The following is a 12,982-nucleotide window of genomic DNA, read 5'->3' on the forward strand; positions in this document are numbered from 1 at the left end:
TTTGTCTTCGAAACCAACAAGAAGATGACTATGCGATCATTACCTTTTTCCTCTTCTTCTTATTCACTCGCTTCCACAAGTTTGAGTAACAGACTTGAGACTATATTCAAGAAAGCTTCAGAGCTTTGCACTCTCTGTGATATCGAAGCGTGCGTCATCTATTACGGACCAGACGGAGAACTTAAGACATGGCCTAAGGAGAAAGAGAAAGTGAGAGACATTGCTCTGAGGTATAGTCAATTAAACGAAGCCTTGAGAAGCAAGAAAAGCGTTAATCTTCATGGGTTCCTGAACAAGAAGAAGAAGAAGAAGAAGAAGGGTTTGAAGAATCCGAACAATAAGAGGAAGACTTGTCTTAAGAAGAACGTGAATGTTTTAAAGTATCCACTCGCTGATCATTACCCTCCCGACCAAGTTTCTCAACTGACTCAGTCCTTAAAACTCCATGTCTCTAAATTCCAAGAAAGGCTTCGATTTCTTGAGTCGCAGAAACAGACAAAACCGGATCATCAGAGTTTAACACCATCCTCTTTGAATCATCAGACCCAATCTTTGAACCCTAGACAGTTTTCGCTGTTTATGTATAACCATGGAGACAATACTCTGTCTCAGATCTCAGTCTCTGCATCAAATTTCAATCAGAATTATTTCTCAGCGTTACTTGAACAATCTGAGTTGAAGAATCAGTTAATGAAGCAGGATGGTTATGATCAGAATCAGAACATGAGGATGGGTGACATCACCAACAACAATTTTCAACTTCCTTACTTCTCAAAGAAAGAAGCGGTACAAGAATCTGTGAACTACTTTGGGATGAATCAGTTGATGCTGAAGGAGTTATATGGTTGTGATCAAAACATGTGTATGGGTAACATCAATAGCAACAGCTTTCAACATCCTTGCGTCTCAAAGGCACAACATTACTCGGCGGTAGAAGGATCTGTCAATAACCAACGACAATCTGAGTTAATGCAGCAGGAGCTTTGTGGTTATGAGCAGAACATGTGCTTTACCAACAACAATTTTCAAGTCTCAAACAAAGAAGCGGTTCAAGAATCTGTGACTAATTTTGGGTTGATGCAGCATGAACTTTATGGGTGTGATCAAAACATGTCTATGGGCAACATCATTAACAACAGCTTTCAACAGCGTCTCAAACACAGAACAAGAATCTGTGAATAACCCCTGGTTGAATCAGTTGATGCAGCATGAACTCTATGGCTATGATCAATGGTGAAGTAGCGGAACAGAGATAGTGAAGCTGTTTTCTTGAGTCTTGATTCACTTGTTAATTTTTATTTTTGAGTACGCTTGTTAATCTGTAGAGATTTCGTTCTGAGTTTTAAAGTTACAACTTGTATTTTCGGTTTAGTTATTACATATATATGATATAAAAACTCGAGCAATCTTTAACTAACATGTTAAATTGAGGCACATCGACGAAACTCAAAACAACAAGCAATACAGTAGCAAGTAGCAGAAACAAGCAAAGCAATCAAACAATTGTGGTGATGAAACATGTAGTAAAGTAAGAGAAGCTTGCCTATTAGTAACATCCAATTAGAATTGTATCACAAAGTAGGGCAAGTAAATCATTTTTGACTAGTGTGTAACTTGTATACTATCTCCATCACTAATGTTCACTCTCATCTCTGAAAATTATGATGGTGTAATAAGAGAACAATAATAAATTCTTCAAACAAAAAATATCCTCGAATTTAAAATCTTCCAACGCAACTAAAATTTGAAAACAAAAACTGACTGTTTTAGTCTGAAACACACATAAGTAAAGGCGTGAGACAAACAAGCTGGAAAGGTGATTTACTCTGCATCTTCATGTCATCACCAGTCACCAGATGCTCCGTTCAATGCCTTAACTCTCTCGATCAACTTGTTCTTCCTCTCTTCGTACGTCAGTTTCTTCAAGTCGTACCTGTTTTGTTTGATATCACAATCAATCAAGAACCAAGTGAGACACACCAATCACAACAAGAAGATTAAAGCCAGTAATGATTATTTGTTTTACCTCTTGTGTTCCTTGGTAGCTGGTTTCTCGGTTTTCTTATGGTTGGGTTCTGCTCGGATAGCTGCGTGAACCTTCTTGTACATCTCCTCGATGCTCTCAGCTTCAACTCCTTTCTTAATGTAAGCACTGAAGAGAGTTTGTAACTTCTCTGGCTCATATTCCCCCAACAGCTTCATGTAGTTTGAGACGTGGCCACCGTAGATGTAGTTACTGTGGATTTTATATGGTGCACCATTTTGCACTTGCAAGTGATCTTTGCTTCCGAGCTATGGTTACTTTTAAGAGCATTTTTGTATCAACCCAACCTCTGATCCTTGTTATGGTGTACACAATATGATGATAAAGCTGCCGAATTTGGACAAGGCTTATTGTTTATGTATTGCAATGAGAGAGGTAAGAAGTAGCTCTATGTATCATATGATTGTTGTTGTTAACCTATACTCAGCTAATAGACCAAAACTTTTCATTAATCATCCATAGATAACATAACTAAAAGCTAATTTTATATATTTCTGATTTCTCACTAGTCACTACGCATAATACATTCGTTGTTTTTGCTAAATATGAAATATCTATGAATTAAAGATTGAAAACAAAACGCGTTTACCAAATTACTATGCATTTTTAGATTAGGAAATATCTATGAATTAAAGATTATATCGTAAAACATTTGACATTATTTTCACATTTCGTTTTGGAGATAATGTTTTTGATATTGAGATGGACAAACATTTACAAAATATTTTTAGAATCTGGTTTCTAAGTGAGACTTTGCTTTTTGATTGTGAGCTAGACACGACTTAAAAAGTATTTATAGGCTTTAAGATTCAATGGAATTTCAACACAAAAATAGTTGCATTGGCTTCGGCCCAAGATGAGATCATCAAAATTACATTCGTTAGTATAGTATACATACATGCAACAATCAACCATGGTCCATGTATGCATAGCGAAAATCTAACAAAGAAAAATGAGTAAGGTTGCATATAAAATAAACGTTTTTAAAGAAAATTGGTTATTCTTATTTGCTATAAATACAAAGTTAGTGTATACGAAAATTTAAAACATGAATCAAACCAAATACGAAGGCAATTACTTCGAAATTGTATTTTGATATGCTTTTTACTAGTTTTGAGTTTTGACGCATAATTGTTTCTAAGTTGAGAGTGAAGTGTGAACAGAATGCGTCTCTACTCTCTACTTCCTGATTTCTTTTCTGAAGAAAATTGGCACAACGAATATTAACTTTAGAAAAAAGGCAAAAAGAGTAAGCAAAAAACTTGAAATAAACAGCCTATAACCACTCTTCAAAGGTTCAAAGTCTAAAGGTTGTGTCTTTCTCATCATTGATTACACGTATACACATACATATTGATACCAAATACATACACTACCTATACATAGACCTATCTGTAGTCTTAGCAACTAAGAATACAACTATTAATCTTAAAATGTTTTTTATTTTTGATAGAAAATACTAAAATTGTTTTACTTTCTCTTTTTATGTTATCATTTCTTTACTTTATTCCCATGCAATAAAAACAAAAGAGAAATTTCCAGTTATAAAAGTGTTAAGCTTTGAGCCTAGTGTAAGTCAATATATCTGTTCCCATCAATCTGAACTGCAACCTTATATATAGAGTCATGTATGTACACTTAAAACTCATTACACAATTTTACCCGTGAAAATAGTAATCACTTATGTTTTTATATAAATAAATATTTTAGTTTACTAGTTAATTAATACTTTTGTTTACTAGTCTAGCGAAATATCATGAGGAAACAAATAACATTTTAATATCACGATAAATAAACATTTCTAACATTGGGTAGACAATATACTAAATTGGAGATAATGTCTGTCAAAGTGATTGAAGAAAGGAAACAAATTTAATTCTCAGAAACAAAGGGCAAAAAACATAAAAGCAAAAAAGTAGAAACTTTTTGAACATTCATAAAGCTGAAAACGACAGTATTGTTCTTGGTTAAAAACAGTGTTTTTGCATAAAGCTAAACACAAATAATTGCATCAACATGAAACATTAACTAAGCTTTTCTTTTGAGCATGCTCCATCTTAGACATATGACATATCATTAACCTTTTAGATTAATGTAAGTTTGACCAATAAGTAGCTTCATTTCACTAATCTTATGTCACCATATAAATATGATTAACTTCTCACCAATTGAAGACTAAAGGTTTATTTATCTTTCTAAATTCTAACATTTAAGTTTGTGTTTGTATAATACTCCCTCTGTTTCTATATAAATGTAGTTTAAGGGTTTTTATTTTTTTTCAATTTAAATGTTGTTTTCAACTTTTTATGCAAATAATAAATGTATTTAATATTCTTTAACCAATTATATTTAATCATCTATTTTTTTATTGGTTGAATTGGTTATAATAAATGATGTTTTTATATAAAAGAGGTAGATTAAATGAGATTTTTATGATTTCTTAATTTGTGTGTAAAAACCTTAAACTACAACTAATATGAAACAGAGGGAGTACTGTATTTCATGGAGAGACGAGTACAAATTACGTTTTCATTAATGAATTTTTGTTTTATATGGGTCATATATATATATATATCTTCAACTTTAATTACCTAGCTACCAATATTAAAATAAATAAAACAAAAATATTAATCTAAACTAATTTTCTTATCAACATATATTGAGGATCTGCAATAAAAATTATATATGCATAAATCATAGATTGTAAAATCTAAACGGCTGGGTATCTAAAGGTTTAAATCCACAAATATTTTCTTCCGTTCTTTTTTGTTTAATTTTATAGAAAAAATATTGTTTCTAAAAGATTAATTTTTTAGGTTTTCAATGCAATACTTATTAGTTATAATTGATAGATTGTAAAATTTAATAAATAAATTGTAAAATTTAATAAAATTATTAAATATTATTAATTTAGAGTTATTAAAAATTATAAATTACAAAAAGTAATATATTTAAAAACAACATTTAATATGTTTTTTAATATTTGTGTTTTTAAAAAAGAATTAAACGGAAAAAAAATAGAGGAAGTATAATTTTGGTAAAAATAGTAATTTAAAATTACCATAAAAAACATCATTAATGCTCAGTATACAAAACAGTTGAAAATACACATGTGAATCCACAAAATCCCAACTCAAAGAAAAATTCTCCAATCAATTAACTCTCTCACAAAGGACGTATCTTCTCTTTACCTACCAAAAAAACCAAACCCTTGATTTTTAGTTTTTTACATCATAACAACTAAATAATGATAATAGAACAACATGACCAAGTCCATACTTCTTCTAAACAATAAAATCTCCCTCCCAAAAATCTCTCATTTACAGTTTCCTCAAATCTCTCCCACAAAAATCTCATCTTTCAAGGTTTCAAGATCATTCATGGGTCTTCTTCTTCTTCAACAAGAAATCAACTTTCCCCAATTCCACTCTGAAAAATCCAATCTTTAATGGAGATTCAACGACCAGTCATCAATCTCATGGTTCTTCACTCACAACACGACAAAAGTGACAACCTTTCCCGACGAGAATCTCTCGCCGGTAAATCCAAATGGAGAACCTCCTTATCCCGTTCTTCTTCATCTTCTTCATCAAACAACAATTCTCCGACCAAAACAGAGATTCCGGCAGAGTTTCTCTGTCCGATCTCAGGTTCTTTAATGGCTGACCCAATCATAGTCTCTTCCGGTCACTCCTACGAAAGAGCTTGCGTCATAGCTTGTAAAACCCTAGGCTTTACTCCAACCCCACCTCCAGATTTCTCCACCGTGATACCAAATCTCGCTTTAAAATCCGCAATTCACAGCTGGTGTGAACGGCGGTGTTTTCCACCGCCGAAGCCACTCAACTCCGCCGCCGCGGAGAAGCTTATACTCGCATTAATGGAGAAAAAACCACAAAGAAGAAAAGTATCTGTTTCAGAGAAAGAGCTTATCCAAGCTATTAGAGATAAACCATCAGTGAGACTTAACCACGCCGCGACGGAGCTTGATCGGAGACCTAATTACTTCAACTCAAGCTCCGATGAGTCAATAGCTTCTTCAAGCCGTACACTACAGTTAACAACTAAACCTAGTTGCTTCTCTTCACCTTCATCTGGAGAAATCGAATCTTTAGAACCTAACCTAACTCCAGAAGAAGAAGCTTTACTAACAAAGCTAAAAAGTAATCGAATCTCAGAGATTGAAGAAGCTTTGATTTCGATTCGACGCATCACAAGAATCGATGAAAGTTCAAGAATCAGTTTATGTACAACGAGAGTAATCTCTGCACTTAAGTCACTGATTGTTTCCAGATACGCGACGGTTCAGGTGAATGTCACGGCGGTTCTTGTGAACTTGTCTTTGGAAAAATCTAATAAAGTCAAGATCGTACGGTCAGGAATCGTTCCTCCGTTGATCGACGTTTTGAAATGCGGTTCCGTCGAAGCTCAGGAGCATTCCGCCGGAGTTATCTTCAGTTTAGCTCTTGAAGATGAGAACAAAACGGCGATTGGTGTTCTCGGAGGTTTAGAGCCGTTGCTTCATTTGATCCGAGTTGGTACTGAGTTAACTCGGCATGACTCGGCTTTAGCTTTGTATCATCTTTCTCTTGTACAGAGTAATAGAGGGAAGCTAGTTAAGCTTGGAGCTGTTCAAATGCTTTTGGGTATGGTGAGTTTAGGACAGATGATTGGTCGTGTTTTGTTGATTCTTTGTAATATGGCTTCGTGTCCGGTGAGTCGACCAGCTTTGCTTGACTCGGGTGGTGTTGAATGTATGGTTGGGGTTTTGAGAAGAGATAGAGAGGTTAATGAGTCGACTCGGGAGAGCTGTGTTGCGGTTTTGTATGGGTTGAGTCACGACGGTGGTTTGAGGTTTAAAGGGTTGGCTATGGCGGCGAATGCGGTGGAGGAGTTGGTGAAAGTGGAGAGGAGTGGGAGAGAAAGAGCTAAGCAGAAGGCGAGAAGAGTTTTGGAAGTGTTGAGAGCTAAAATTGAAGATGATGATTTGGTGGAGAATGAGGAGATTGATTGGGAGGAGTTGCTTAATTCCGGTGATGTTAGTCGGAGCCGGTGTCGACTCGGTGGTGAGAAATCTTGTGTTAACTCGGCCGAGTTTTGACGTGTCATTTTTTAACTCGTTACTTTTGTTTTAGTTTTAATTGTGGGTTTTGCGACTTTTTCTTTTTTTCTTTTTAAATTTCTAAATAATAGAGTAGGGGATTGTAATTAGTTGGAGATGAGTTTTTTTTTTTTTTTTTTGTGAATTTTTATGGTTGGGTGGATTCTTGAATTATTTGGCAATTTGGGTGGCTTTTCTTTTTGTTAATTCCATCCTTTTTCTTCGTATTATCTTTTTGCTTTTATAAAATTTAGAAAACGAACAATGAAAAAGATTGAAAAGAAAACTAATGGAGGACTTTTAATTCCTTAAGATATGGGAATTGATTCTTCCGTTTACAAAATTTAAATGAATTTTCAATTTTAATTTGATTTCTTCAATTATTTGCATTACACTCGATCATAACTCATCCTATATTATAGGTTATTTTTTTTTAAATTATACTATATGTTATATATTTCAGAATAAAATTTTGATATATTATAATAGTAAGTGAAAAGAAAAGAAAATTTAGCAACCAGAAAATAAGATTATTCTATTTGATCAAATTCAGTAATCCTCAGTTATCGGAAGACGAATCGACTAATTATAATCATATATAAATAATCACACATGAGCCTTAGATCAACAATTCAATCTCGCCGAAATCTCAAACATTTGCTCTAAACTAACTAATCAACAATTAAAAAAATAAACAAAAACGAAATCTCACAAATCGTAATAACAATTAAGAAGAATCTCTAAGACGTTTTAGTTGATCGCATCACACCTTCGTCGGATCTCTCCTCGCCGTCCGGTCAAAACACCGTGAAGACTCAACTTCTGCATAGCTCCGGCAAAGTCGTTAAAGAACCGAGATTGGTCTCTCGCGTATAACTCAACGAACGGACGGGTTCTCGGGTCGGAGAATAAACCGTGATCCGATTCAAGTAACCCGAGACCTTTCGGAATATTCTGGAAATACATATTATCGAATTTGTTCGGAGTCATAACGTCGTTGAAGACAGATATCGTAGGGTCATTTTTGGAATTCGAACAAGCTTTCTTTAAAGCTACCGCGAATCTCGGGTTATACCCGGTACTATTATTCGGGTTGACCCGGTTCGTGAACTCCTTGCAATGTGAGAATCCGATGGTGTGAGCACCACTCAAAGCAACCATTTCTTGAACGGAGAAGCCTCTGGAGCTGAATTGATCGATGAGCTTCGATATCTGCATCGACGGGAGCGGGAGGAGATCGGAGACGAGAGATGATTTCGAAGTTCGTGAATCGCGACGGCCGAGGGAGATTTCGTAGTAAGGTCCACCGACGGTTACGAGGAGATCACGTACCGCGACGGCGATGATATCGGAGCAAGAGACTGTGTTGGGACAAGCGAGTTCGAGAGCTGTTTTAGCTCGGATTACTACGTCGAATCCGTCTCCGGGGAGAGAGAGATTGATTGATGAATCGCGTTCGGCGGTGTTGAAAGCGGTGGAAGAAACGAGGACGGAGGCGTCGCAGCCGTTGGGGAAACAGTCGTGGAAGAAGAGGCGGAGAGCTGCGGCGGCGGTTGTTGGAGTTGAGATCTGTTTGTTGGTGATGGTTTCGCGGATAATGTCGAGGAATTTAGGGCATGATTTGGAGTAGAAATCGACGGTTAGGTGAGATTCGGCGGCGAAGGATAGTGATTGGAAGGATAAGCAGAGGAGGAGGAGGATGATGGTGAGATTCTTGAGTTGAGATTGTTCCGCCATTGTTGAAGGGAGATTCAGAACTCTTGAGCTTGAGAGAGTGAGAGTGAAAGAGGCGGTGAGATTTTAATGGAAGTAGAAGAGAGAGTGAGAGTGAGAGAGTGAAGAAAACGCGCTTTGGTTTAGTGCAACCACCAATCACGGGATAGAGGATCCAGTTATTTTCTTATATGAGCCGGTTTATTACGTTTATTCTCTTAAACCGGTTGATTGTGTTTGGTTTTCGGTTCGAATTAGAGGTTTGGCAAAAATAGTTGTTATCTAGTATGGTATCTACGGTTTAAACCGATATATAATTTTATTTAATTCTAAAATTTAAACTCTAACCACTTTTTTATAAACTCAACCTGACATATGATTTTGTTTAAATTATAAAATCTAAACCCTAATTCTCATTTATAAATACAAACGGACATATAATTCTGTGTAATTATAAAATCTAAACCCAAGTTATTATTTATAAGCACACATTGATATTTAACCTTCCTTTATTAAAAGTATACAGATTTTATTTTTATATTTGTTTGTTTTCTGATTTTAATTTTAATTTATTTTTAAATAAAGTGTGACATGTCATATTATGTATTTTGATTAGTTATTAAAGAGAGGATGAATCCAAGAATTTTTCTTAATAGAATTATATGTCATTTTTGGTTTGTAGAGATTTTCTTTTCTTAACTTTTTTTGTTTTCTAATTTTAGTTTTAATTTTAATTTAATTTAAATAAAATATATGACATGTTGTATTTTGATTGGTTATTAAAGAGGGGGGTGAATCCAAGAATTGTTCTTTTTTCGATGCTTATGGATTTTATACAACAAATTTAAATTTTTTAGTGTTTCAGAAAACCTTGGCCCAAAAAAAAAATAAATAATAAAGTGTTTCAGAAAACCAAACCATGTTCTTCTACTTTAATCACTTTTATCTACTTAGATTACAATCAAACAAGTTTCAGTTGATGATATATCTCACAACAAGCGTGTTTAATTAGTTGTTTTTAATTTTTAGACGAAATCTCCCTTAAAATAATTGTTTCTAGATTCAGCCATTTTCAGTAAAACCAGTTTTTAAAAGATATAGCTGTGATAACTATTTTTAGTTAATGATATATCTCAAAAGTCACAATATATATGGAAAAGTGAAACAAAAAAAAAACCTATAAAACCATAATCTCTCAGTTGATTAAAAACACCATTATCTCTCAAGTCTTAATACGAAAACAATGGAATCCAAGAGATCATCATCTTCTCCTCTACTAATTTTGATTACCACCATCATGATCATATTCATCATTTCTGGTTAGTCCTCGTCGTTTTTCAATAACAAATTGATAATCATGTTTATATTTGACATAGTTTTTTTTTTAATCCGAATCTGTTTTAGATTGGCCAAGACTACTCACATGCATATATTTCTTCAAACTAACGCTTCTGTCTTTGCAGGACCTAAATCTGTCGATGCAGATTGCAAACACCCGGTTGGACCGTACACGGACTCATGCTTTACGGATTGCGTATCTGGAAAATATGGATATAATTATGAATCCGCTTTTTGTAGCCGTGACGAGACCGGAACTTGTAAAATATGTTGCTGCGAACTTATCAACGAATAGGTGCATATGCATTTGCATGTTTCAATGTATGGTTGGTAACAAAAAAAAAAAGATGTGGAGAAAGAGAACAAATTATATACTTGTCTTCCCTATTTTAAAGGCAATGCATAACCCTTAAAATTATTATTTACTTGCACAATCTTGCAATGCTTGTAATTTAATATATATGACATAACAATGTGTATCTTTGTTATGCACATTATGATACACACACCCGAATAACAAGTTCATCCACGAATATATAAAAGCAGTAATTACAAACTCAATCGGGTTTCTTCTACCTTAACCACTTATACCGGTGTAGATTACAATCAAACCAAGCAATGGCAAATGCAGTTTAGTAATCTCAACCTGATCATTCAAAATCTCACCAGCTCTTTCTATATATCCCCGGTGGGCATAATCTTCAATAGCTTGACCAGATCATATGACTTGAAATCTCTTCCAAAGCACAGAGCCAAGTCCAAAGCTAATTTCCCATCCTGAAAAGACAGCAAGAAACCAAAACCAAATTGATCTGTTATCGAACAAAAACAAACTAACTATTCATATACTCTCAGTTTTTCTCTACACATATTTTCGCCATTAACACCTTTGTTCGTCTTGTTTTATCAGCACCATTGGTCAACAATATCTTTGTAATGTCTCGATTTCGGCTTTGTACAGCTATATGTAACGGAGTCCATCCTTCCTGTAAAACAAAGAAAGTTTCATCGAATCAAAATCAGAAATTTTTTAATGGCTTGAGATAAGCTTTTAGTTGCTACTAAGTACTAACATTATCTGCAACATTGACGTCTACATTGTACTTGAATAGTAGTTTTACAGTCTGCAAGGCTCCAACTTGAACTGCATAATGAATCGGAGCTGCACCGTCCTGTATCTTTGAACAATCTGGTTAATAAAGTATGAACCTTTTCCAAATGGGTTCTACGTAAATGGAACCAGATAAGTTCTCACCCGATCTTGAAGATGCGGATTAGCTCCTTTCCTCAAAAGATGACTAATCACCGCTTCTTTTTTACCAATGATTGCTTTGTGAAGAGCGGTTTGGTTGTCCTGTTTTTGTAGATTCAGTCAGTGACATGATAAACAATAGAAACCAGATTTGGTATGTTTAAAAGCAAACCTTGTCAACATCATCAATGTCTAGTCCGTTTTCAATAAGATTATCCATTAACTGAATCTGCATTGACAGAGCAAGTGTCTGAAGTGGCTTCCAACTCTTCTGCAGATTCCATATTTACACAATAAGTATACAAACCAAGTGAATCAAAACCACTACACTCGTAGCAATATGATCACAGATTGATATGCATATAAGAGATACTGAAGAAAATCACATGAAAACTTACTGTTGAGATCATCTTGAGATTTGGTTTCTCATTTTGCTGAAGAATTACTCTTTCTTCAGGTTCAAGAAGTTGTTCAACCTCTGCAAATACTCAAGCCCATGTAAAGCAATGATACACATTCACACACAAAAGTACTAACTTTGAAACTATTCCAGTTCTTCATACTAAAAGAGTGATCTTTTACACACAATTCGGATAAAAATAGTAAAGTGAGAGACTTTAAAGAAGAACCTTTTGCAAGCTCTTCCTCGTAGTTGTCTGTAGTAGTAAGCTTTTGTACTCTCGAGTCATCTTCCCAATCACTCTCGTTATCTAAATCATTCCCAATACCATCTTCTTCTTCTCCTTCATATTCGTTTTCACTGTCGCTACCATCATCTGGATCTTCCCAGAATTCATGTTTGGATTGCACGGAAGGTGTTCGACGATTTGTCTCAGTGAAACTGCGAGTTCTGGCCGTGGATTGTCTCTTGACGGAGCTTCCTCGGACACTTGTGGAGAGACAGTACACGATTTTCGATTTGCAATTGACAGAATCAGAGATGGGTAATCGTGGAAGTAGACAAGTTTGTGGAGGGATGGATAAAACCGAAGAGACCATTGCAATTTAAAAGCTGTTCTGGCTTTTGCTTCAATTGGGCATATCTTTGGAAGTGTCATTCTGTTTCATATTAGGATGTTTATTTTGTTTCACAATATAAAATGTTATAAACAAAAAATAAAATAAAATCATTAAAACTATTTTAAATTTATATACTTTGTAACTACAGTAAATATTTTTATTGGCCAAACTCTATTTAACTAAATATTAAAATTATGTTTTTTTAATGTATATAAAAAAATTAGTTTTTTAAACTTTGTATTTTTAGCAAATACATCATAGATTTTCTTGTTTAGTATTAAATTATAATCCCAAAAATTATTTTTACTGGGATTTTATTTGTTTTAAACCTGTGTCATAGGAATTATTATATTATAATATTAAATAAACACTAAATAAACAGAAAATATATTTTTCTTTTACATTTTTTATAGTTAATTAAAAAGAATAAAAGATACACAAATCTCAGCAAATATAGTGGGTTTTAAGAAATAGCTTGCTAAATGAAATAATATCACTCTTGTTGGAACTTAAT

General features: G+C 34.3%; 6 protein-coding genes and 1 pseudogene across 8 annotated transcripts; 4 read left to right on the top strand and 3 right to left on the bottom strand.

Annotated features, from left to right (window-relative positions):
• Nucleotides 1-24: 24 nt before the first annotated feature.
• Nucleotides 25-1,182, top strand: AGL76 (AGAMOUS-like 76; the record flags this gene model as incomplete). Its single annotated transcript, NM_123375.1, has 1 exon — nt 25-1,182. One exon carries the CDS (start codon nt 25-27, stop codon nt 1,180-1,182), a length of 1,158 nt encoding a protein of 385 aa, NP_198828.1.
• Nucleotides 1,183-1,842: 660 nt separating this feature from the next.
• AT5G40130 lies at nt 1,843-2,202 on the bottom strand (annotated as a pseudogene). The gene has a single exon.
• Nucleotides 2,203-5,224: 3,022 nt separating this feature from the next.
• On the top strand, nt 5,225-7,449 carry AT5G40140 (RING/U-box superfamily protein with ARM repeat domain-containing protein). Its single transcript, NM_123377.2, has one exon. The coding sequence runs from the start codon at nt 5,493-5,495 to the stop codon at nt 7,143-7,145; it is 1,653 nt and encodes a 550-aa protein (NP_198830.1). The 5' UTR covers nt 5,225-5,492; the 3' UTR covers nt 7,146-7,449.
• Nucleotides 7,450-7,649: 200 nt separating this feature from the next.
• Nucleotides 7,650-9,189, bottom strand: AT5G40150 (Peroxidase superfamily protein). The gene has a single exon (NM_123378.3). It carries the CDS (start codon nt 8,880-8,882, stop codon nt 7,896-7,898), a length of 987 nt encoding a protein of 328 aa, NP_198831.1. The 5' UTR covers nt 8,883-9,189; the 3' UTR covers nt 7,650-7,895.
• AT5G40153 (peroxidase) lies at nt 8,488-8,775 on the top strand (the record flags this gene model as incomplete). The annotated part of the gene is made up of 1 exon (NM_001344315.1): nt 8,488-8,775. The coding sequence occupies one exon, from the start codon at nt 8,488-8,490 to the stop codon at nt 8,773-8,775; it is 288 nt and encodes a 95-aa protein (NP_001332472.1).
• An 847-nt stretch (nt 9,190-10,036) lies between the features above and the next one.
• On the top strand, nt 10,037-10,694 carry AT5G40155 (Defensin-like (DEFL) family protein). The gene is made up of 2 exons (NM_123379.3): nt 10,037-10,177; nt 10,322-10,694. The coding sequence occupies exons 1-2, from the start codon at nt 10,102-10,104 to the stop codon at nt 10,489-10,491; spliced, it is 246 nt and encodes an 81-aa protein (NP_568576.2). The 5' UTR covers nt 10,037-10,101; the 3' UTR covers nt 10,492-10,694.
• Nucleotides 10,625-12,835, bottom strand: EMB506 (Ankyrin repeat family protein; the record flags this gene model as incomplete). 2 transcript variants are annotated; one of them, NM_123380.3, is made up of 7 exons in its annotated part: nt 12,078-12,835; nt 11,847-11,926; nt 11,621-11,719; nt 11,452-11,550; nt 11,270-11,368; nt 11,084-11,182; nt 10,625-10,973 (listed from the first exon to the last, which is right to left on the bottom strand). In NM_123380.3, the coding sequence occupies exons 1-7, from the start codon at nt 12,445-12,447 to the stop codon at nt 10,872-10,874; spliced, it is 948 nt and encodes a 315-aa protein (NP_198832.1). In that variant the 5' UTR covers nt 12,448-12,835. The 2 variants fall into 2 exon arrangements, with proteins under 2 accessions (NP_198832.1, NP_001331101.1); NM_001344316.1 differs by lacking the exon at nt 10,625-10,973 and having other exon boundaries at nt 11,048-11,182; nt 12,078-12,606.
• Nucleotides 12,836-12,982: the final 147 nt, after the last annotated feature.

Source organism: Arabidopsis thaliana, chromosome 5, assembly GCF_000001735.4.
Source record: "Arabidopsis thaliana chromosome 5, partial sequence".
Classification (NCBI taxonomy): domain Eukaryota; kingdom Viridiplantae; phylum Streptophyta; class Magnoliopsida; order Brassicales; family Brassicaceae; genus Arabidopsis; species Arabidopsis thaliana.